We start from the raw sequence: 24,454 nt of genomic DNA on the forward strand, positions 1-24,454 counted from the left end.
TTTATTTTATTCACGCTAAAACAACTTCCCCTTTGCTAACTACCTAGGTGCTTTGGAGGTAGACCCTCAATATGCCTGTGAGGCAGCTGAGAAAGACAGAGGCAGATAACAAGGTCACAAATCCAAGGCTAGAGACTAAGAGCTGCACCGAACATTACAACTCATCCACTTTCATGAGATTTATATCCACACAACCGAGGGATATGATCCTGGTGCAAATGAGCAGATTGCAGAGATGCAGCTTTTTGCGTGTGGTCGGATTCAAGGAAAAGAGAAGGTCATGCCTCCACCAGACCCAACAGTCCTCCTAGGAAACCACTTTTAAGTTCATTAGATCCGGATTTCGATTTGGATCTGCACAAAATGTATGTCCCAAAAAATCTAAATCCATAAATTGACAAAAATCGCATATCAAGAAATTGATAAATCCAAATGGATTTACCCCTGAACCTGTTCCTTTTTCACATTAGGAAACAAGATGGGTGCTTTAGTGCCTACCTCCGTCAAGGCCGATTTCTTTTACACTTTTCATAATAACATACAGGATCTCTAACTTGGTGTTTTACTGTATGCACAGCTTTGTGCAGCATTATTTCCAGCCCAATATGAAGCGTGATCTCTCGCTGTATCATCCATGAAGTTGTCACCGTCCACGCAGAAAGTCATATTTCACAATTTTTGCTGCAGTTGTGCACAAACCCAAAAGGGGCATGCACCACAGTTCTCTCTCTCAAGCAAGAACTTCTCTATCACTCTTAAGACTGTGAAGCAGCCACCCAGAAACTAAGACCCCCGTTTGTGCTCACCTACGCACTTTTATAACGGATCCGCAGCTAAATGTGATGTTTCCTGACCCCTTACAACATCTTTCCACCAAGTTGCATAGTAATCCGTACAATAGTTTTGTGTATATCTTCTTTGTGGAGGTAATCTAAGGTGCTCTGTGGTGCATTCTGTCTTATGATGTGTTTTAATCAAGTAAAAAACAGTAGTCGCTCAGGTTTCCTTAGCATTGGACGATCCGTTGCGGTTCCTCTGTATGTGTTTATAAATCAACTGTGTAGCGTCACACACAAGCTGCTTTTTTTCTTGTCCAAATTTATTTCATCTGAGTTGATGGGTGTTGCAGAGCCATCGCCACAATCCAGTGACAGGCGTCCTCGATAATGGCCTGAGTCATGGCTCTGAACATGTCTTACATTGGCTTGCAGCAGCAGCTGTAGCCCGGAGACAAGCGATGCCGTGCAGCAACATGGCCGACAGCGTGGAAGTGTCTGTTCCTACAGCCCACGGTCACGGCGCCTGAGGCTAACACGCATTGACAAGTTATAGTTTCTCACTTCATTGCTGACATAATCTGTGAGTGGCAGCCATAAAAAAAAAATCGATGCAAATTACTTAAACAGCTGTTGTAAAAAAACGAGCGCCATCATAAAGTAAAACCGTTGATGCTGTGTGTCCAGAATCATGACGCAGCTTGGAAAACAAACGGCAGTAAACGCCACCTGCCCCCCCCCCCCCCCCCCCCGTGAAAACCGCACCTGTCTGACGGCTCCGCTAATAAGGGCCCGCTGCTGCACGCCTCAAAGTGTGGCAACTGTGTTTATCAGGACAAAAGATAAGACGTTAATGTCAATGCATTATTCATTCCTGCATTAGAAGGGACTGGAAGGGGGGGGGGGGGGTTGTGTTGAGAATCAATTTGCCTCAGCTTGCTGTAGGAAACTGTCTGGCACAAGTGATGTCTTTTAATTAGATGATGTTACAGATATGAATGATGTGTGCCACGCCACTGAGAGTCAGCCCCTTGTCATCGTTGAATAATTTGGTGAGTGATGGCCCGGTGCATCATGGGTACACAGATAAGGCGCCATCCATCACGCCGTGATGGCTCATCATCAACTTTTTAACTTTTTAGTGGGAGTGTCACGACACACTGATACACTGACTGGCAGAGCCTGACATCTTTCATTTGCACGACCGAGACAAGAGACAGGGACGGACAAATTGGTAAAGGTAGAATGTTATTGTATAAACTTGCACGGCAGCGACCTTGAATATTGTTCATAAGAAAGAAATCTTTATGTTCAGCCTCTACCTGAAAACACCACTATGAGTATCGCTCAGTTCTTCAAGCTCATCCTGTGCCCCAGTCACTCATTGGAAGCTGAACTACAGTTATTGCATTTGAGTGATTACAGGCTACGTTGTGTTGTACAGATTTTTGCCTCTATAAATACAATTCTGCGTCCACTACTCTCTCTAGAGCTGCACACTCTGCTAAAACACCAGATAGCTGAAAGCTCTTCTGTGCATCGGTGATCACCGCCGAATAAACTCAGGAAAGGTCATGCTCGCGGTTTGCTGCAAGTAATATCTCAACGTGAGGGTAAAAAAAATACTTCTGGATCGTAGTGCACCTGATGTTTGACTTACCGCTGGGTATATTTGATATCTGCTATCACACCCAGACAGTGTAAGCAATGCACATGGCCTATTAGGTAGATTAACATTAGTCAGGTTGGGTTGCGTTTTGAAAAAGCCTCTAACAGACAGTGACCTGTGCCAAAGTGCTGTTTGAGCCCTTTCAGCTCGGCTGTGCAATCCCAGGCGTCTGTGCTTGTGCACCACACAGTTTAAATGTTATTAGTTTGGGTGCAGCTGCTAAACACATTCTCCAGCGCTCGGAGATGCTGATTCACAGACATCGATGGAAATGAATGGGCGAGTGCTCCGGGAGAATCTGTCTGAAGGCTCCCGCCGGGTTGATCTGGCATTTAACCACGTCCCCAACTAAACCCTACTCCACATCACACTGCAAAGGGCTCATTCATTATTATGGCAACTTTTAAATCAAAAGTAAAAGATGTGGTCCCTCTTTTATATACATCAGTTTCCCTCCTCTCAGCTTCTCTCCACTGTTTCTTCCTTGTAAACTTGATTTATTCAGGACACATTATTTATTCAGCTGATTCCCAGTAATGACCTTAATTGTACTTTTCTATCAAGTGGAGTATAAACTGTGTGGGTGCTGAACTTCAGGATCCAGCTCGCCCCTGCTCGTTGCTCTGTGGAGCCCAGATATCGATCTGAACCCTGACACCTCCTGACAGAACACACGGCTATAGGAGATACAGCTCTTTGATTTCTGCTGAGGCGAGGAGGGACCGATGGAAAACCACGATGGGCTGTAGTAAGATCCATCAGGTTGTTATTTTAAAGTGGGCCGCCATAGATTTCTTGAGTTCAAGGTGAGAGTTGACTGGGTTTTTTATCAAGGGCAACATCTGTAACTGAGTGTTATGTTCGCATCAGCACTGATTTGCCATTTACTCTGTAAACAGAATGTATCTCTGGCAACACAGTATTGGCGGAGTTGGATTCGGGGAATGAAAAGAGACCAAAGACAGGAGATTTAGGACCAGGGCCTCGGGCAAGTGACAACGGCGTTTGTGACTTAACGGGATAGTTCACCGTAAAAATGAAAATGAACTCATTATCTACTCAACACTATGTCATGTGTGAGAAGTGTTTGAGTCCAAAAAACAAGTCAATGGTGACCCACACCTTAGACGTAATAAAACAACAGAAAAACACAACATGGCTCCGTCCTGCTCCTGTGGTTTCATCTAATTATTTCGTTTTAATTATATTTTGCTTCATAATTTTGCCCATTTTAGTCTGACGTAATCCTCACATTAGCAGAACTTGTGCCTGGCTTTTGAATATGAGTTCAGGAACACTCTCCTCTTGCAGTTCAACATCTAAACAAACATCCAGGAAGGTTCGCTCGACTAAGTGATATTCCAGTGTCGTGGAACAGCGACAATTAATGGATACTCAGGCGTTTACCAGTCCTAACCCCTGCTGACGATTCTATTCACATGCTGCCACAAGTGCTCTTAGAATGGTTTCATAATTCATGCCTCAGTTTCCAATATGAGGCTTTTCTATCTCTGGAATGTATTAGAGCGATTTAAAAGAACTTGAATTAGCTTTTCTTTTTTTTTTTTATTTGAAGTGATCCTAAACCCAGAGTGCACAGGCCAATGTGGTGGTTCTGAACAGATTATTGTTCTTTCCTATCCAATTGGATTAATTATAAAGGGAGGGCATTATATTTTTCAACAGTACGTGTTATATATATTCATTCATAAAAAGTTTTTGTTGAAACAAGATGAATATTTGTGTTGTATAACCTGAATGCCTTACAATTCAAAAATCTAAATTATGGATTATTGATGTAACCTTCACCTTATATCACGTACTTCAAACAAATGTCTAAAAGCAAAGTAGAAGCAGTAGAAACATTGGGTTCACTAGTCACCACACACACACACATACACAAACACACATAGACACAAACACACATAGACAAGTTTTTAGCATCTCAGGCAGACAGATGTTGGACCTATCTTTGAGAAGAAGATCTTTAGTGTCACTATTTCCCTATGCAAACATGATGCCAAGTAAATACAGTAAAATGAATAAAATACTTGTGCTACTCGGCCCACAAGCCCAGTGACTACCTTGCTGCCGCCAGTGCAGTTGGTTTCTGAGGACAGTTACACAACTGGAGGTCAAACACTTTTCTGGATTCAACAAATGAACACTTCAGCTCTGGTTTGAATTCTAAGTTCGGTGAAGCCTTCCCTCGAATCATCTGATGCCCTCTTGCTGGGAGAGGTTCAATGGGGCTTCTCTGGCTGTCAGGACTGTTTAGCAGTGCAGTATAAACACATCGCTCCTCTTCTCTCAACGTTTAACATCCCCTGTCAACCAGCGCAAGGTGTTTGTCATGCACCGTTTGTAGTTGTGCAGCTTCTTAAGTGGGATGTGAGGCGAGTGCAGGTTTAAACCCAGTAGAACACGCAGGCAGGTGATTGGAGGCTTTCTGCATCTCCACCAGGTGATGCTTGGTTGATGCAGGTGCTAAATATACTGGCCTCTTTCAACCAGATTGAATGTGATGTGTCTCAGAGTCATGAAGGCTTCATTCAACACGACAGCCTCAGCAGAGTAGATGCTGCAGCTTCAGTGCTCTTTGGTATATTGCAGTAAGTGGAGTTTTGAAGTGTTTGTAGTAGGATTGAAGAAGAAGGTAGTAATTATCATTACCTAAAAAAAAGCATTGCATTATTTAAAAGCTTCTTAAAGCAATAATGCAGCAAAAAACAACAATTATTTCTTGCTTTGAGAATTTGATTATATTTGGATCATTTCAAATAATCTTTTATTTTTAATATAAAGTGGAAATTCTCAGATTCAAATTAAAAAATTCTGCAACCTTGTAAAAGTTGAGCTGCACAGTTGTTTTCCAAACAAACCAACAAACACAAACATATGAACATGGATGAATCCTCTCGGGCAGACGTGGAGGACGACTCACACGATGTTGACTGAAGTCGTTACCTTGGAAGACGCTCAGAGGATCTTCATCACACGGCTGTGATGTCGAGATAACAAACCTCAGATGTTTACACTCTTCTAACCGTCTTGTTTACGCTTTGGTTTCTTCACAAGCTATGAAACATGTCACATACAAGAAAAGTGCTGTTTTGATTATAAAAACAAAAATGGTCTTCTAAAGATCATCTTGGACAAATTCAATGACAAAAGATTTAATCAGTCCAAATCAATATAGATATATAAGAACTTCCAAAATGATATAATAATGTGATACACCCTGTTATAGTGAATATTGAAAAAAACACATACTGAGAAATAATATTTGTTTACGTTACAGTGCATTTAAAAGATTTAATGTATTGTAAAAAGGCCAAAAATATATATATTTTTCAATACAAGTGATTCCCAAGATATTTTGAACCACAAACCATATATTAAGTATCTATAAACTAAACAAAAAACCCACATATACAACAAAGTATAAAGAACTTCGACAAAACAAAGTTCACTGATACGTCTGTGAAAGTTTCATATCTGGGCCTTAGCTATAATAAATAACTTCTCTTCAGGTAATGACATCTTGATTTGTACATATATATATTTTATAAAATTGATTGTTTTGGAAGATTGGATGTTTGTTTGCTTTATCATATGAGCTAAATATACAGGGTGCAATGTACTTTTCTCATTTCCCTGCGCACAAAGCAATAATAATGATAAAGCTGAACATTCTCTCACGTGTGTCTCCTTGGATTAACATCACCCTCAGGTTATATAAACTATATGAAACCGCTCCTCTTAACCAGGTTGAATCTGCAAAGTGTAATAGCGAAGAGGAAATGCAACCTGCAGTGGTGCGAAGGCTTGATGGTGATGATGTTTTTAGAGTGGCTCCATGTGCAACGAGAGAACAATTAAAAAACTAAAATAAACCCAGACTGTGTGTGTGTGTGTGTGTGTGTGCGTGGCAGAAGTTCAACGTTAAAAACAGACATAAGTGTTTTCTCTCAAGAAAGTAGACGGAGCGTGTGAGCTTCAGAGTCAAGACTATTTTCTGTCTCCTTCAGACGTTGAGGTCCACAGTCACTCATTTGCAGAATCAAAAAAAGACAACACTTCTTTGGTCGGGAGAGAGTTTGCACAAATCAACTGAGCCAAGATCAGAGTGTTCACATGGATGTGTTTGCTGTTTTTCTCCCTATCGTGTCTTTGTGTACGGGCTATGAATACTCTGCATCACGGAGAGCACTTTTATCTTCACCACAGAGTGTCAAAGCCAAAGCAATTGGGGGCTACACAACCGTTCAGCCTTAGTCACACTGAACATCACGGAGATGGAGAGAGGGGGGAGTGTGCTGGAGGAATGAAAGACTTGGTGAAGAGAGACAGAGCAAGTGAGGCTGTGTTTGAGAAAGAGAGCGACAGAGCATGATAGGGGATGGAGGGCTGGGGGGGTGCAATTTGTCTTCATGCAGCCGGCCCCTCGCCACGTCCTGCAGGCCCAGGCTATTTTCCCTGACAAGCTTGTTGCCTCCAGTGCAATCGGTGATTTAGCTCTTGCCGTGTCACTGGTCAACATCCCAGTCTGGGAGAAGAGCAGAGTAAATCAAAAGCCGGGACTTCACCGTTAATCACTAATTACGGGCTGGGCAGTGAAGGTTGATCCTGCCCAGGAGGCAGAGTCCCTCAGGCCTCAAATCAGACCAAAAAGAGGAGCCAAGGCCACTTCCTCCTCTGATAAATCTCTCGCAGAAGAGGTGCCGGACTCCAAGTGTTTGAGTCGCCTCCAAACTGCTCAGACTCCTGTCTCTCGGAGGAGTTTCTCATTTCGGTCGGATTCCGCCCCATCCCTTCCGTCCTGCCCCCCCCCCCCCCCCCCCCCCCCCCCCTCCATCCAACATCTAAACCGTCTGTCGCCCACTTTCTTCTGTAAAATTCTCCTTATAACTTCACACGTTTCTATCCCGTGGGGATCAGCGGTAAATCGAGTTTGTCGCTCGCAGCGAATTCCAAAAGCATTAAGATACAAGGGGGCTGTAATTGAATGGTTAGGCAGGACATTATTGAAGAAGATTTCTGTCAGCGTATCCGCCCACCACCAGCATGCCGAGCGCCAAGTGGCTGCCGGGAAAGTAGATCTGCACGTTTTACTGTTATTAGTGTCGGGGGAGGAGGAGGATGCATGACTGATGGACTGTGTGTTGTTTTTATTTTTGCATTATTCTAGTTTGGGTTCAGGATTTCATTTCTTGCTTTTGTTTGTTTTGGCTCTTTTTAAATGAAATCCAGTAACTTGCGGCTAATGTCTCATGTGAGATCGAACTGTGTCCTCCGGTGCGAGAAAATAAATAAAAACAAAGAGACAGTGACACCGACACCAAGACCTCTGCACACTGGAGTTTTCAGTTTGAGCCCGACCGAGCACGATCAGCCGAGTCTGACCCGAACCCGACAGAAACTCAATTTTTCATATATGAACCTGAGCCGAACCCGATGTTTTACCGGACACAACGAGCAGCGTTAAAAAAAAAAGGAGATATTTTAATCCAAACTCTAAATCATTTCATCTTCACCTGACTCTTCTTGACTAATTCTGATCTGCTCAAACATTCAATTCAAGATCCTGTTATTATGCATCCTTTATGTATAATGCTTATCCCCTGGATGCATTTCAGTCCATCACTGGGTTCATAAAAGAAACACTGAAAGCTGTAATGGACCATTTATTATCCCACTGTCTGGTTATACCGGACAAACCCAAACAACCGATCCTGTGTAGTTCCCCTTTTGCTGGAAATAAACTCATTAATCAATTGGCTCCGTCCCGTCAGAAACCAGCGGTGACCGTGTTTGTTTCTTTTCTCAAATCACAGCTCGAGCCGGCAGCGTGTCTGTGAGCCCTGAAACAATTCTCTTATGGTCGAGAGTTTTCTGAACTTTCTGCCGAACTTGGACAGAAGTTCCTCAGTGAGCTTCTTATGAGGCCGTGTGAAACCGGAACACTTCATTTCCCTTCAGTCGTTTCTCTTCTTTGTGTCCGTGATGTGTCTCGTATCACTCCTGCCGAGTCCTGCTGCTCTGTCTCTATCACATGCACACAGCTCTTATAGTGAAGGAGAAATAACTGTGGTCTGTAACACTGCGACTCCAAGTGTGACCAGGCGAGAAAAAAAATACACTGCACAGTTCGGTTACATGTTATTCTACACCATGGATAATGTGCAAAGAAACAAATGAACTGAATTTATTTTTCCATTCAATGACTTGTGTCTATAAAGCACCAAATCCCAACACTCACAAAATCAAAACACTGGACATACTGAAGTGGAGATCATATAATATTATAGAGAAATGCACAGAAATGTTTTATAGCTAATGAATCAATAATTGTGCATCATACAAACCCAACAAAAACTAATGTTTTAAATCAATTCTCAAGTGTAGAATAAGTTTACGATTCACTGCAACTTGATATTTCAACACACATGGACAAGTGGACATTGCAACAAGAACACCTGTATATGATCACACAATGTGATGCAACAGCCGGGCAACAGTCACTGGTTTCATGGAGCCGGTGACGTTTGGTGTTTGTCACAGAACGTTTGGCTCAACTTGCCGGAAACATTAGTTCTGTTGTATTGAATTATGTTTACGATGGAAGACGTTTCTGTTGTTCTCTCAAACTGTAGTGAAGCAGTTGATTTATAAACAATGGTTGAAATATCTTTTAATATAAATTACAGATTTATACGAAAAAGATACGTTTCTTCTTCTTTAAAGGTTCAGTGTGTAGAATTTAGTGACATCTAGTGGTGAGGTTGCATATTGCAGCTGAGTTCCCCTCACCTCACCCTCCTCTTCCAAGCATGAGAGAGAATCTGTGGAAAAGTTTGTCCAGTCTGGGCTACTGTAAAAAACATTGCAACCTCTGTAGAAAGGAAACACTCCTCCCTATAAATAATTTGAATATAGAGTGTTTACATATAAAAGGCCCATTCTAGGATAAAGTAAACAAAACTTAAACAATTTAGATGAAACTAAATCCTACACACGGAACCTTTAAGGACCTCGTGCACCCAAAACTTTTAATGCAGCAAATTGAACAGCGAGAAAAATCGGAAATGTGAAAATTAAAAACTACCCGAGAGTTCGAACGTCTCTCCGCCTCCAGTATAATCACCTAAACTTTGAGTTATACTCCACTCATGAAGAAACGGCTGAAATTAATCCTCTAATTTTGATGTAATCCTGGCAGTGATTTGCCCGGGCTTAAGCAGGGCCGCCTCGGGCCAAACGGGAGATTAGAAGTCTTAACTCGGAGCTTCCCACTGGAAAAAATGAAAGCATGAGTCGTCCCACAGCGCCGCGTGTGTGATCGGCCTGGACCTCTGATGGCTGGGCCCGGTTCACAGTTCAGAGTCGCAACAAGTGGAGCAAACAAAGCAGATGAGCGGGCCGGTGAAGGCAGCGTTCACAGGGCCATCGGCACGGGGCCACCGGAGTCACGCTGTAATTGAAGGTGCTCTCATCCTCATTCTCTGGGCTGTGGCGAGCGAACACTGTCTGCTGGACCCGCTCTGTCATTACGTTTTGTATTTCATGCCCTCAGGAGCAGAACAAATTGAGTCTCTGTTTCCTTTTGCTCCGCTGCTCATTACCCGAGAGAAAGATTAAAAAGCATTCTCTCACAGGCCACGGTACACAACGCCGGCGGAGAAACAGGACGAGTTGTACATTGGGCCGGTTGTCTCATCAAAACACTGGACGCACAAAAGACGCTAACCAACCGTGGCCCCGCTGACCCCTCGTCACCCGGCCCCTGGCTTCTCTCTGTGGCAGTATTTGCTCTCGGGATTATTAAAACACTAATGGATCACAGACCTCATCTCTTCGTGGGCATGGAACTCGCTTGTAAGGATGTTGAGGTGCTGCAGGAATATGGAGGAGAGCAAAGCACCGGCTCTGATCGAGGTCTCGGGCTGTGCTTCCACGGGGAACCTCTCCTGGCAGCTCAGGTTCTTTTATTTTATTTTCATGTTAGTTTCATCAGAAGGGGGATGCACTCCTGGGCGTCTGCAGCAGCGAGGAGAGCGGAGCTTGTTTTAAACTCTCAGAGCACTGATCATGTTCAAAGTATTCACACTCCTGGTTACAGAGCAGCGCGCTTCAGATGGGATTCCAGCAGTCAGCAGACCAGCAGCCCCCCCGCCTCCCGAAAGCGCCTGTTTTGTTTTGTTCGCTTAAAAAAAAAAAAAAAAAGGAGGTACAGAAACGAGGATCCTCCGGGAGAAAGCAGAACTTCCTTTATATTATCATCACATAAATTATGCAAAGTATTTACACAACATTAAACTTAATTCCCCCCCAATTACTTTGAAAATTGCAATAATCGTGCCGCCTCAGTGCATCTTTAACTAAACAAACGTCTGCAGCTCACCATCAGCCCATTGAGACGCTCTTGTGTTTTTGTTTTCTGGTTCTCAAGCAACATTAACAAGAAATATGTTTATTTTTTAATTCTGAAGTACCTCAATGAGAAGCTCGGTGAATTAAGAACACATGAGAAAGGAGTCCGTCAAATTTCCACATGTTAAATACAGACGGACATACGAGTTCCAAAAAACATGACTTTTCTGGAGACTTCTTCCTTCTCACGTCCATGTTTCTTTCCCTCTCGTCTACAGATGTGTACCTGCTCGACCTGCCGGAGGACCAGAAGGTGAGCGTCACCACGGTGGCGGTCGGCCAGAGCGCCGTGTTGACCTGTGCCATCACCGGGGAGCGGCGGCCTCCGATCCTGTGGAAGAGAAACGATCAATACCTGAACTCCTTGAACCTGGAGGACATCAACGTAAGAACGACCCGACAAGCAGTTATCATTTAAACAGGTCGACTTCCATGCTCATGGGTGAATCATCAGAGAGATGTTAATAGATAATGGGATTTACCGTTGAGTTAATACCACGATGCCGTGAACACGTCTAATTAACGAAGGCTCACGTCGTAGAGCACCTTTTCTTTCTTTTAAACGCGAGCTGTAAATTTATCAGATCATTTCATTGCCGTATTTCCCTCTCATCATATTCCAGATTTATTTCATTTGGCAGAGGCTCAGGTTTTGCCGGCACATTTTTATCTGACTGTCGATGCCGGCTTTTGAATTGTCGGGCGTGACGGTAATCCAGGATGTCAGTTTGTATTCTTGGTGTCTGTGTTTGGAGGCTCGCCGGGAGGGACGGGGATTTCCGAAAAAATAAAGAAAAGATAAAGGGGAGGTGGGAGGGGGGGACGGGGGGGGGGACGGGACCAAAGGGGTTCAGCCCTAGAGGAAGGACCTACTTTTACACAAAGACTGTGTGTGTTTGTGTATGCGTATGTGTGTGTGTGTGTGATTGTGTGTGTGTGTGTGTTAATCTACATTCGCGGCTCCAGTGCTCCGTGTCACTTTCATCCACATCAAAAGGAGCGAGGAGGATACCTCTGTTGGCAAGGAGCAGAAGAGCAGAGAAGCCGGAGCTCCTTCCTTCAGCCTCCTCCTGCCTCTCCTCGTCTCCTTGTCAGGGCTGGCCCGAGATCAGTGTGATACTGCTGTGCATTATTAAGTCAACACTGTCGCAGTAGATAAAGGGAGGACCCATCGAAGCCGCTAATGTAACATTAAATGTTGATGACCCTTAAAATGAGTAAGAGGCGCCCAGCTGTCGCCAGTCAGCCTTGGCACCATCAACCCGCTCTAAACCGGCGCCCTGGTTCCGGTTGCTGGTGACGTGTGATTCCACATAAAGAAACTCAGAGGTGACTTCTTAGACCAGTGCACACCAGACTAACAGGCTTTTTCCAATCGTTTGACGTTTCATGGCTGATTCTTTATTCATGAAATAAGATTGAATGCAAGAACCGGGTTTTATAACAAAGACAGGTCGAGTCGGATTATTTCCTGAACAACACAAACTATCTTTTGGAGGATTTACCGGAGGACAGATACCTGTGTGAGGTCCTGTGAGGTCAGCGCGGGGCTTTGATCTATCATTCACATAGACTTTCTCTGAGAAGTGTTTTACTTCTTTCCTCTTTTTTCTCTCGGCAGAGGAACTGGTTTTTGTTTCATCTCCTCACATTGCCCGAGGACACATATCTGAGTTCAGGGTCCCGGCTGCAGGTGGTCGGCCGGAGCTTCACACGCCGCCGTCAGCTTCCCATCGTAAACAATATCTGATCTCACTCGGTATCCCCCCCCCCCCCCCCCCCCCCAAAAAAAAAAAACTTCTTCTAAGGTTGATCGAGAGATAATGGCCTCATATAGGTGAAGAATTTGACCTTTCATCCTTGGCATCAGAAGTTTAGATTTTTCTTCGTCACCTTTTAACTTTGGGTCTTCATTTTTTTTTTACCTCATTACTGAGACGGTGGAGAAGAGACACGTCGTGTTGGGTAACAATCACACTTTGGCCTTTCGGGGGTTTGCAACCGTCGCGCTCCTGGAGAAAGAATCCAACTTTAATTTCAGTCCGTGGAAACTCAAACTTTCTTGTCTCACCCTCGGAGGGACCATTCCTCCACGGAGACTGACCGATTCATATAATATAATGATAACATAATGCACTGAACACAGATCAGCTCATGGATGCAACCCAAATTTCACTTATTGTAGATTTTTTCATAAAGATCCTAAAATTATTTCCAAAAGAATGTACAAAAATCGCCCTAATGAAGAAGAATCCTGGATCTGCAGCAGTTCTTAACCAGTTAGGACTGTTTCCATATCGTCCCACCAAGTTTCTTGATAATAGTATTTTGTGCGTTATCTTTCTAACAAACAAACCAACAGGAGTGAAAACATAATCTCCTCGGCAGATTGAAGCAGAATTTAGAAAAGGAAGGAAACAACAGTATTTAATTATTTTAATTAACTCTCAACCACTTCGGTAAGACAACCCCCCCCCTCCCAGCTTGATGCCAGTGCAGCCTCATGAAGCCAGAGTGAGTCAAACTACCAGCTGGACTGTCTCTTCATCCTGAGAGGACTCGCTGTACTTTGACCCTGTCGGTCTGCAATTGTCAGATTGGATTTTTTTGTGTGTGTGTGTGTTGTTTGTGCCTCACAAAGCTCGAGTTGACAACCTCTGCCAGAGCGGAGATTACGCTCGGAGCAGCTGCACTAACACCGAACACCAGCAGCAAGTGAATCAGCACAAACACCGGCAGCCCGCCGTGGCTCGTCAGGAAACTGTGAACAACCACACATCACCGACAGAAAACCAGCGCTGGAGCGCGAGCGGCACTTCCCAGCGCCGGCTTAATCCAGATTTATATTTGGCTGTGAGACTTCCAGTCCATCATTGTTGTTGCTTCCAGAGAGGAGAATGATTTCCGCCTGCACCTGGCATCCACAGGCCCGTTCTAAATTGCCTTGCAGACAATTTCTTCATAATTGCTGGCTGTTAATATTTGTGAGCATCCACCGCCAGCCTTAATTAGACTCATATTCCTGTGAGTACACATGGGAGGTTTCCACAGTCCACTCTCGCAGGCCCTCCCAATTTAGAAGGCGGCTGTTTTAGAATTTTGTTTTCGTCGACATTCCGACTTGCACATTAATCCCGTCGATGTGCTCGAATCCCGGAGTTCAGTGGAGCCCCTCTAAATTTTGACAAAGCAGCTTACTGTAATTCCATGGAGTTGACAGTTGCAGGCTGTTGCATCATCATTATCATCATCCAAGGCTGTCAGTATTTCAATCCTCCCCGAGTGGCCGAGCAGAAGACACAGTCAAGAGCTGTGTGTGTGTGTGTGTGTGTGTGTGTGTGTGTGTGTGTGTGTGTGTATCGTCTTGGGATGATGACTCAGTGGTGCAGGATAGAGTTTGGAAGACGAAAAGTGCATTTGATATTTTGTAATTCTCAGAAAGTTTGGACATCCCAACAATGGGAAAAGTGCATTATGGGTAAAAATGAAAAACCTGCTGAAGTTCTACTTATTAAAGTCGTATCATAAAGTGAACTTGCGAGGTCACATTTTAAAATGTATAATTTGTGACGGGAAATGTGGAATTGTTAAAAAATAGAGAAGGTGTTTTGAAGTCAGCGGCTACAACAGGAATAGATATGAAGCAGGAAACAGTGAAATCTGATCTGAATCCTTCGTCCTCTCTCGTCCGTTGGAACACGTGTGTTTTCATCTCCCATAACTCTCTGTGGCCCGCGCTGGTTGTTTTCATGTTATCCCTGCACAGAGGAGACGTGTAACATTAAATGTGTGAGATTATTATTAATACCCACATTCATCTTTGATCAATATGAATTCTCCTCCGTGCTGTTTCACGAGGACAAACAAATCAAGCTCATGTGGCTGGTAATACATGAATCTGCCTGAATCACACTGGCCTGTTTTTATTATATCTGCAACTTCTGTCAGGATCGGTTTAACTGTTGAATTGATCACAGGGTCTGGGAGCCGAGAAGCGCATGTCTCCACTGTTCTGAGATCAGACCTACACTGTACTTTAGTCTATCGTAGGCCAGCGAATAATAATGAACCTAATTATCAAGTGATTAGCTTATTATCTTGGTAATTATCACCAGGAAATGGTGTTAAATGACCTTCACGCTTTTCTGAAGAATGTGATTAAAATGCGTTCTTTTGTTAGAACACAGCCTGAAACTCAGAAATAACTAATATGAGAAGCTTTTCTCTAAAAGGTGTAAATTATTAACATCGGATTTCATTTGTGACAATAACACCCTCATGGTTTGACCCCTGTGCTGAAAAATCTGCTTCTAATGCCTTAATGTGTTTGAATGCCTAAATATTGTGTTTTAATGTCTTAAAATTGTGTTTAATGCCTAATATTTAACTAAACCTCTAAATGTTTGACATCTGTTCTCCCCCTAACAGATCCCGTCTCAGGTATGACGTTTGATATATCATTTTGTAAATGTCTCAACAACAAACTCACATACATTCACTCCGTTTTCATCCCATCCACAAATAGCCCTTACATCGAGTGAGGTGCCTGCAGCAGATGCATGAAGCTTTCATCCATATCACAAACACACAAATGCAGATAATGGGTTCTGATGCTGTGACATGATTTTATAATGGCTGCATCATTGTGTGGTGAAATATTACTAGACACAAAGAGAATCATCTTTATTTATGAGCCTGTTCACACCTGGTATTAAAGTCCGTTGTCAAACATTGTCATTGGACACATCTGTGAACATCTGTGAGCTCAGACTGGGTAATGACAACAACTTTTGAGCCTCACAAACACAAATGACCTTACAACCTTATTTGAACAGACAAACTTAGCTCTTTGATTAGATCTCTCAGGACAGGTATAATAATCAAGCCACAGTCATTTTCATAGGAAACATGTTTTCCTCACATGCTCTACACTGGAGGATATTTTCACTCCACATATTGTGTATCACACAATGTCTCATGGGAAATGACTGGAAACTTCTTCAAAGGCGATTCCTACAACTCTGTGTCACTACTGGAGGTTAGTTACCCAATGAGGTGGCACTTTCGTGTCCTTTCAGGGGTGACCCCCGCTGACAGCTTTATTAATTATACTTTCTTGAGGGCCATGGCCTATTTGTAACTCCACCTCTACCTGCCCTTGTCTCCCCCGCGTCCGAGCAGCCTCGGCCCGGTCCTGCTTCGTCTGCAGAGAGCCGGGTGCCCCTGATAGCCGGGCTGAGGTGGAGGCATCATGTCGACAGCCTCTGCCGAGGCTCGTTCCACCCATGAATTGGGGGAGAGTTTAATTTCTCCCCCAATTCATTTTTCATTTAAGAAGGTGACACAATATGCTCTCAGCCCAAGGGGCCAAAATGCATCATCGATTTCCCCCTCGTGTTGTGAGGCTATGACGCTTCACTCAGCCCCGACCCGGAGCCGGGCTCGTGGGTTAGACCGGAGCACATCAGGACTGATAAACACACTGTACGCCTGTAAACACGACGGCTGACTCCCCCCTAGTTGTTTGTAGACTTTAAAGGAGAAGGCACGATGTAAACAGCCAGTGGAGATGTGATCCAAATGTTAAGAGCTATTTAATGAGAAAAGGCATTTTTCTTGCTGTGACCCTCCTCTGGTAAACACGACTTTATCAGATTCTGTACGGATCCCTGTGCTCGGAGAGAAGAATCCAGGAGCAAGGGGCAGAATCACGGGAAAGTTCACGTGGCTGAGAGATAGCTGAATGTTTTTTTAATGACACGGCTGCAATCAGGAAAGAACACGTTCTGGCACTTGGCCTTCATCAAGTTAGCAGAGACTGAAGAAAAGTCTAATGAGTGCTGCAGCACGTTCGGCAGGTTTCTGGAAAGCCACTGTGCATCGGAAAGTGGTGAAGCTCATTATTGTGAGCACAGGCAGCTCTTTAGATTCTAAAGCAGTGTCTGAACACGAGTAATAAAATCTACATGATACAATGAAAGTGCTAAAGTCTGTATAGTAATTTAATCTAATACAGGTTTTGTTTATTTCTTCAATTGTGAAAAAAAGGTTCAAATATATATATTTTTTTGTAACATAGTATAATGTAGCATGAAGCATGACTAGGAAGTTAAAAAGAAATTTGCTAAAGGTTAAGGATATATTATCACTTTTTCTCCAGAATCTGATATGGTTTTATGTTCATTGAAAAGTTCTGCAAAGTTAAAAAAAGCCCCAAATCCGTGGGAAACGTGGCTCCACCACAAAAAACACTGATCCTGAATCTCCTGAATCCGGCTCATGTTGACGTCACATGTCATCATCGAACCAAACATGTTATATATAAACATCTAGTCTGACGCGCCCCCTAACACAACTTGAGATTTCCTTAATTCAATGTGAAGCAAGCAGTTGACCAATCACAACAAAGCGCACAGGGCTTTATCAGGAGGAGGGGCCTTAAAGAGACTGGAGCCCATACCAGGTATTTCAGACAGAGGCTGAGCAGAGGAGCTGCAGCAATAGAGAGTTTGAGGAAACTGAACATGTAAACATTTTCAAGCATTAACAATAGCATATGAAATCAAAATTAGTTGTTTTATCATCATATACAATGAATACAAATATATTCTAATGTATTAAACAATACAAAATAATATATAGATAGGTTTTATCAGAGAAACAGGCTGTTACCAACACAATGACAAAAGCAGAAAGTAGAGCTGAGTAGGAGTTAAAGCATCACAGGCAGGTTGGACCCAATCTCAGCCCCACAGAGGCTGATGCAGTGCAGCTACCTGAGGTAAACAGGCTTATGAGCCGGCCTGTGTGTGAACAGGCAGGTGAGCTGGCAGGAAGAGACAACAGGACGCAGTGTGTAGGTTGCTGCCTCACAAGGAAACACGTGGAGTGAATGCACAAGGGGATACAGAGATAACACACACACAGACGAACGCACAGAGACGGTGGGTCAGTCAGTGCTTTCACATGTAGTACACCGAGTACACACTACACTCACTGGAGCAGCACCTGAGATCTGACATGTTTCCAGAGACGCAAATCAAACATGACTGTTGTACAATCAATGGAGATGGAAACGTACAATGTTATTGTCCTTCACCTCCTGCAAATCAGCCGCCATTTAAATTACGTAAGTTTTAAAGTTTGTACTAGTGTATTCTTATGAGCAGTTGGAAGAATAGAATGTATGAAAACTGAGAAACAGCAAGAGACTGAACACACAAATGGTTTAGAGGTGAAGAGACGCAGGTAGAAGGGGGAGGAAGGTAAAACAATCATCAAGTTATTTCAAAATAAAACAGGAAATAGAGAGTCACTATTCCTATTCTGAATGACATTATGAATTTAACCTTTTGTTTTATATGCCAAACTCGTTAATAATTACCAGTCTCTCTGAATCGTGTCTCCGAGGACACACTCAGCTCTCAGCAGCCGTCTGAGACTCTTAAATTAAAAAAGCCTCCTGACGTCTGTAAATCAATTTTTGATGAGAGAAAAGAAAAAGGATGAAGTAAGACTTTTTTCACTTTTATGCCTCTGACCATATTAACCCAGAACACAAGAGGTAGAGTTTCGTTTTAAAGAATCAACGCTTTCTTTCAAACTGTTAATTCCCTTTTTGAGAGGCAAATATAATCCTCCTTTAAGACTTACAAATTCTAAACCTTATTACAATGTCTTGTCAAGATCTCATGGCGACATGGTCTTAACAAGGTGCCAGACATTTGCTCTTTGCCAGATGGGATTTATCGCAGCGCCACGCCGTCAGCGGGCTCATTAGCTTCTGGGGCTTCTTCTTCTGCCACAGCTTGAATTATTAATTTTTCTTTGCTCTCTTTTCTTGTCGGGCACTGTTTCTATATTTTCTTTTCTATTTTTTTGTTTGCTGGCTTAATAATAAATAAGTTTGGCATGAATAAGTCATGTTTTTGTTGATGCTACATTCACATTGTGGATCGGTTTTGGTTTGATTACAGCTTTGATTTGGTTTAAATAGGCTACGTGAGAATTAAAATGTGTTTTGTGTGTGTGTCTTGCATGTAAACAAACTCACATTACATCCTTTACAGGGACAACGTTTTAATGCATTTTCAGGTTTTGTTTTTTAATGCTTCATCAGATCGAAACAGTTTTTCTGAACTGGGACTTTCCCCGTTGTGTCCCTCAGCTGTTTTTCTTTGGCACCACACAGCTTCAGCTTCTCACTTGGACGTTTATCCACACTGTGCCTTGATGAATTACTGTTGTGTTTCTCATTCCCTGTGCTATGAAACATGTTTATCTTTTTTCCATCTGCACTCCACGGGCTTGTTGCATCCCCACTCAGACAGTTCACTCCCATCTCCCAGCGCCTCTCTCACACCGACTCTGCTACTTCTGAGCTGCCGGCGACTTTCTCCAAGTCGTCAAAACTGTTTTTCTGTCTCCGTCTGGTAGGACTTTGGGGATGATGGCTCGTTGTACATCACCAAGGTGACAACAACCCACATGGGCAACTACACCTGTCACGCCGATGGCTATGAGAAACTCTCTCAGACACATACTCTTCAAGTGCACGGTAAGAGGCAACATACTCTCTACACAACTCACTTTTTTATTGAAATAACTTCATCTTGTGTCTTGTGTGTAATACCAGCCACGGTGGTCTGTGCCGAAACATCAACTACACGTCTCCTCCTGCTCCTAAACTCTGATGAGTAACTTATTGTTATGTTGTGGAATCCGTCAGCGACTGCAGCTCATGGGAGGGTTCCTCAAGTTAAAGATAGAAAACTTTGCTCTCGTTGTAAATATATATATTAACTGGAATTTGATGGACTTGCAAGTATCTTGTTATTACTTAAAATAATTTGTCCAAGTAGCTTTTTAGATCTTGTTTCTTGATTTGATGATCCAAAGCAATATGGTAACATCTCTGGTTGCTTTTTCTACTTTCAGCTCTTGAGTTTGTCTTGATATCTTCCTTTACCTCCTTCATTGGGTTTTCAGTTTCGGTATCTTTTCTATTTCTTAGGGTAAAGGTGATGTCTTAAAAGTAAGCTGGTTATAGCTTACTTTTGTTAAAATTTCATTCAGTCTACATACAGACTTCATGGAGAACTCTGCACGCTAGGATATTTATTTTGCCAACTTGTGTGTGGTCAAAACAATATAAGGGATTTTAGGAGGTTATCTTCAGATCATCTACTTTTGGATCTTTTCAGTCAAAGAAGAAGGTAAGGTCAACAAAAATAATGATGATAGAGACAACCGGAAGTGTGTCTGGATCAGTTTCATTTCCCATTCCACATGAAATAATGTCACATGATAAGATATCTCATAAAGAAACAAAGAAGCCAGAAAATGCAGATTAAATATCTATTTTCTAGGTATCTCTTCATCGTATAGACTATAAACACATCAATATTCTCATATAATCTGTGAATGCACAGAATCTCTAGGTGAGGGAGAAGAGTTTGGAGCTAGAATCCTTTACCGATCCCGTTAGAGCAGACGTGCTGGGAGCAAAAGACACATTAACAGAAACATTTCAGCTTTACAATCTATCTGAATTCAAATGTAGAAACGTGGTAATGGCGATTACTTTAAATGTGATCTGGACCTAGAACGTCTGCACCATTTTTTGTGTTTTGTTTGGAGTAACTTGTGTGATAAAAGAAAGTTGTCTCCTGAAACGGAGTGGAGATATTTGTCTTATATTTATATCCAACTCCAAGTCCCACATTCATTTGCCTGAAAACCACTGTGACCACACCAGCATCAATATGAAAAACCCCTTATAGAGTTTTTCAGTCCTCCTCTTGCTAATTGGTAGGGAGCAGCTTCCAGGCTTTAATGGGGAACCGATGAGGTGGATGTGAATCAGGGGCAGTCTGGAGAGGGCAGAGGTGAAGTGGGATGAGTCTGTTTTCTCCCGATCTGGCTCTAATGAACTGAATATAAATAAACCACAGTGTGTCAATGCAGATTGCCCGGCATCTGCATTACCTTTGACAGACAGTCGGTTCATTATCATTCATCCCAAAATTGGGGGTTAATTGCAGTGATATACATGTCTTATTATACCCAGGATTTTGTTTAATGGAAACAGCGTGAATCCCATGAGACCAGTGACTTTTGGTCGTAATTGATACTGAAACTTCCAGATGACCTTTTTACGGCAGACTATGAATTTCACATTCTTAGTCTGGGTGAAGCCTCGGAGGACCGGCTGTCACCCGGCGATGACTACTGAGATTCTTCCACGACTCAATTAAAAAAGAGTGGAGTAACTTTTTTGAGAAAGTGGATTAAGAACCGGTGTGTGGCACCTCAAGAGACGGATGATGCGTCCTTCAGAGTTTTATTCAGAAGAGCTGATGGTAGTTTAGACCGGGACAGTGTTTCAGAGGAACCTTTGATTTCCCTGTGAAGGAGGCAGAGGATTCTAAATGACTGCGTGGATCATTAGAGGTTCTGGACTTTGGTCTCTGCCATTGACTTTATATAGAAATAGACTCTGGGTCTGGAAAGTGAAGCCAATGCAGAAGTGCACTGAAACTTGGCTTCTCTCGAAAAAACCTGCAGAGGCCACCTCCACTGATTGCAAGAAAAAATGGCCACTTAAAATAACTCACTTTCACTTGATTTACAACGTCTGAGTTTACGGTCTCGAATGCTAGTTCCAAATCTTCTTTAAAGTATTGTGGTCTGATTCAGAGTCAAACAGCCACATTAGTAGAAAGTATTGTTGTTAGAAGTAAATTAATAAAAGGTTTGGTGGAATCGTCATATACACATAATTACTGTGTAAATATAGTTTCCTACCCTGGAAAGCTGCACAGTACTTATGCAGTATAAGCAATATCAGTAAAAGCACCTTGGCTGCCATCGTGTCAACAGCTCCTGGTAGAGTCTATCCCAGGTAAGGAAGGCCTCACAGAGAGTGAGTCAGAGAGTCGTTCCCATGGGGCCTTGCCAGGAAGACATGCAACACTGCCTCCATTTATGCCCATCCCCTGCAAGGTGAACTGTGGATGGCAGGCGAAGGAGAAGACGCCTTTATGAGCTGATCCCTCGATACAAAACAGGCCCTCGGGAGCTGGAATGCCATTTCCAGTGAGAAGGTGTCAGAACTCGATGTGGCAGATGTAGTCGGGTTCACCTTGACGCTCTGGAACCAGAATCCTTGATCGGGGTTGGACTGGTCTCCTTTTTTTCCCCAGAGTTGCTGGGTGAATGTTTGGATTCTGACAAGTCCCCAGCAGTTTGCCCAGGGGAGATGTGTTGCCCACATTGGACTTCATTGCTGGGAGTGTTGCTGTATCGAGGCACCGTTAAGCAGACACAGGAGTCAGGCTTGCAGACTTGCAGTGTTTGGTTGGGGTCCTTGGGAGGCCATCACATCTCCCTCTTGTTGTAGGGACTTGGGTAACGCCTCTCTGTGCATATAGAAGTCAACAGTAAGTATACTGCACCACTTTACCAGCATTCATAGGCGTCTCCCCCGCCCAATATTACTTGGATCACAGCGCTCTTCTCTGGTATTTGACGGATCCTGGATTTTGACTTAATCTCCGCCCACCGGCTCAGCGTGCTTCAACTGCTTATAGATATTTTTGCGATAAGCAGAAGTATTTATTCTCAACGCAGGGTGCATCAGGGAGAGCAGGCTTATGACAAGTTAGCAAGTTAACCGTTCACAGATCTGAGCTGCTCTTGCAAAAAGGAGTTTTATAATCTCAGCAAGTCGCTGTGGCAACAAACCTTCAGTCCTCATGTGGAGCTTTTGGACAAATGTATAGAAACCTTGGCTCATCTAGACAAAACCATTGTTCTCTTCTCTGAGTCCTCTCACAGAGATGCTACATACCTTCCTCCAGCTCTCATCTGTCTAACTTCCTACCTGAACCTTGGGTCCTGTGAATACTGCAATAAAGAGACTTTGTATTATATCACAAATATGTGGTGAATTTCCTCTGTGTGCTGTCATCCTCTGTTAGAGAGGCCAAACAATGAGACAAAACATAATAAAGTGAAAAAGAAGAAAACTAAATCCACAAACTTGACCCAAAAAAAATCCATAACAGTGTATTGATTTTTGCTTATGAAAACGAGATATTACTTCTGCTGGGTTTAATAAAATAAGACCTCCCTTAACCCAATCTTATTCACTACAAAAGAAAGAAACAAAGCTTCTTTTGAGGTATGAAGCAGAGGAGCACTTTTCCCTGGACTTCCATTATGCCTCTTAATTTCTATCCCAGATCAGTTTTTTGAATGTTCCCTGTAGTTTTAGTGTTTCTTTTAGTTCTACCTTTGAAACATCTCCTTCCAGCAGCTATGTGATGAAGTTGTAATGCAACGGATTTGTGCTCCGGACGACTCTGACGTCTGAGCAGGATTTCTCCCAAATCTCCACAGGAGGCATGACGCTCGGCTGAGAGTGTAATCACAACTGAGAGAGGAAGCTTTCCGTCATGGTGTGTGTGTCTGTCGGTGGATGAGTGAGTGTGTGTTAGTGTGTGTGTATGTGAGCAGGAGCATGCGTGTTATTTGTGAGATGTTCACAGGTCCTCGGTCTGTTTTCACAATCCACTGCCGTGTTGTTTAGCAGCAGCCACGAGTTCAATTTGACTGAAGAGTTGCAACGAGTCTGCCAGGCTTAGTTGGAAATCTCCCGCTAGTGTGTCGTCCCCCGCCTGTGTGTGTGTTTGTGTGTCGCATTTGTGTGTTGGTGAGTCTGAACGCCTGCTCATCTTCCAGAGCGCTGTGACCATCGGGAGCCTTGCTGAGTGATTGACAACTGGCAGGGGAGCTGTATGATGGAGCTGTCATCCCTGCTGTGTCACATTCTCCTGGCAGTGGCTCTCCTGACACTCTCAGAAACACATCAGAACGCAACTTCTTTCACATCTTGTCTGAATCGTGCTTTGAGTGGAAAGAACCCCGTCGACCGGCTCTCGTCTTTCATTCTCAGCGACCGTCCAAGGCAAAGGAAAGAGCAATGATTTGCATGCAGGGATTGGGTTTCCACGTGCACACGGGCGGAGTGTGTCAGTGAGGTGTTTTTTTAGAAAAGCAGAATACTCACATTTACAATTCAGGTGGAGAAGAAAACAAAGAGTTTCCCGTTTCTCTGTGGCTAATAAGGTGTTCAGGGACCTGGAGAACGATGCAGATTCATAGTGCTTGATGACTTTTAAGCTTTTTTCAATGCTCTCTATAATTGAATTGATGCTTTCCTGTTGTTAAAGTCAGCTCCTGTTTTTAAAAAGAGTGCCACGATATGAAACATCTAGTCAAACAGCTGCTAAATAAGAGGGTTTATATAATCAGGGAAGGATTTTTTTATTGGAATAGAGTTACATATATGCAATGGAATCTGGGCGGCACAGAGAGAAGGTTCCCGGTTCGAATCCTGGATGGGTCAGGGTCCTTCAGGGGTTGGATGTTAAGCATACAGTTTTTTTTTTTTATGTGGGTGTTTCTTATTTGACTCGGTGAGGATTTGTGTAAATCGTTCAGCTCTGTCTTGGTGGATCCAGATGTCCTTTGCCGGACCCCGGGGGAAATTCGGCGTGGGCTCAGTTACGTG

At 43.2% G+C, this 24,454-nt stretch overlaps 1 protein-coding gene across 2 annotated transcripts in view; it reads left to right on the forward strand.

Annotated features, from left to right (window-relative positions):
* fstl5 (follistatin-like 5) overlaps positions 1-24,454 on the forward strand; it is a 148,790-nt gene that overhangs the window by 84,264 nt on the left and 40,072 nt on the right. For both annotated transcript variants that reach the window (XM_062393101.1, XM_062393102.1), the window contains exons 7-8: positions 11,097-11,263; positions 19,315-19,435. In XM_062393101.1, the coding sequence (XP_062249085.1) occupies positions 11,097-11,263; positions 19,315-19,435 (288 nt within the window). The remainder of the gene's footprint in view (positions 1-11,096; positions 11,264-19,314; positions 19,436-24,454) is intronic.

The sequence above is a fragment of the Platichthys flesus genome, chromosome 8 (assembly GCF_949316205.1).
Source record: "Platichthys flesus chromosome 8, fPlaFle2.1, whole genome shotgun sequence".
NCBI lineage: Eukaryota > Metazoa > Chordata > Actinopteri > Pleuronectiformes > Pleuronectidae > Platichthys > Platichthys flesus.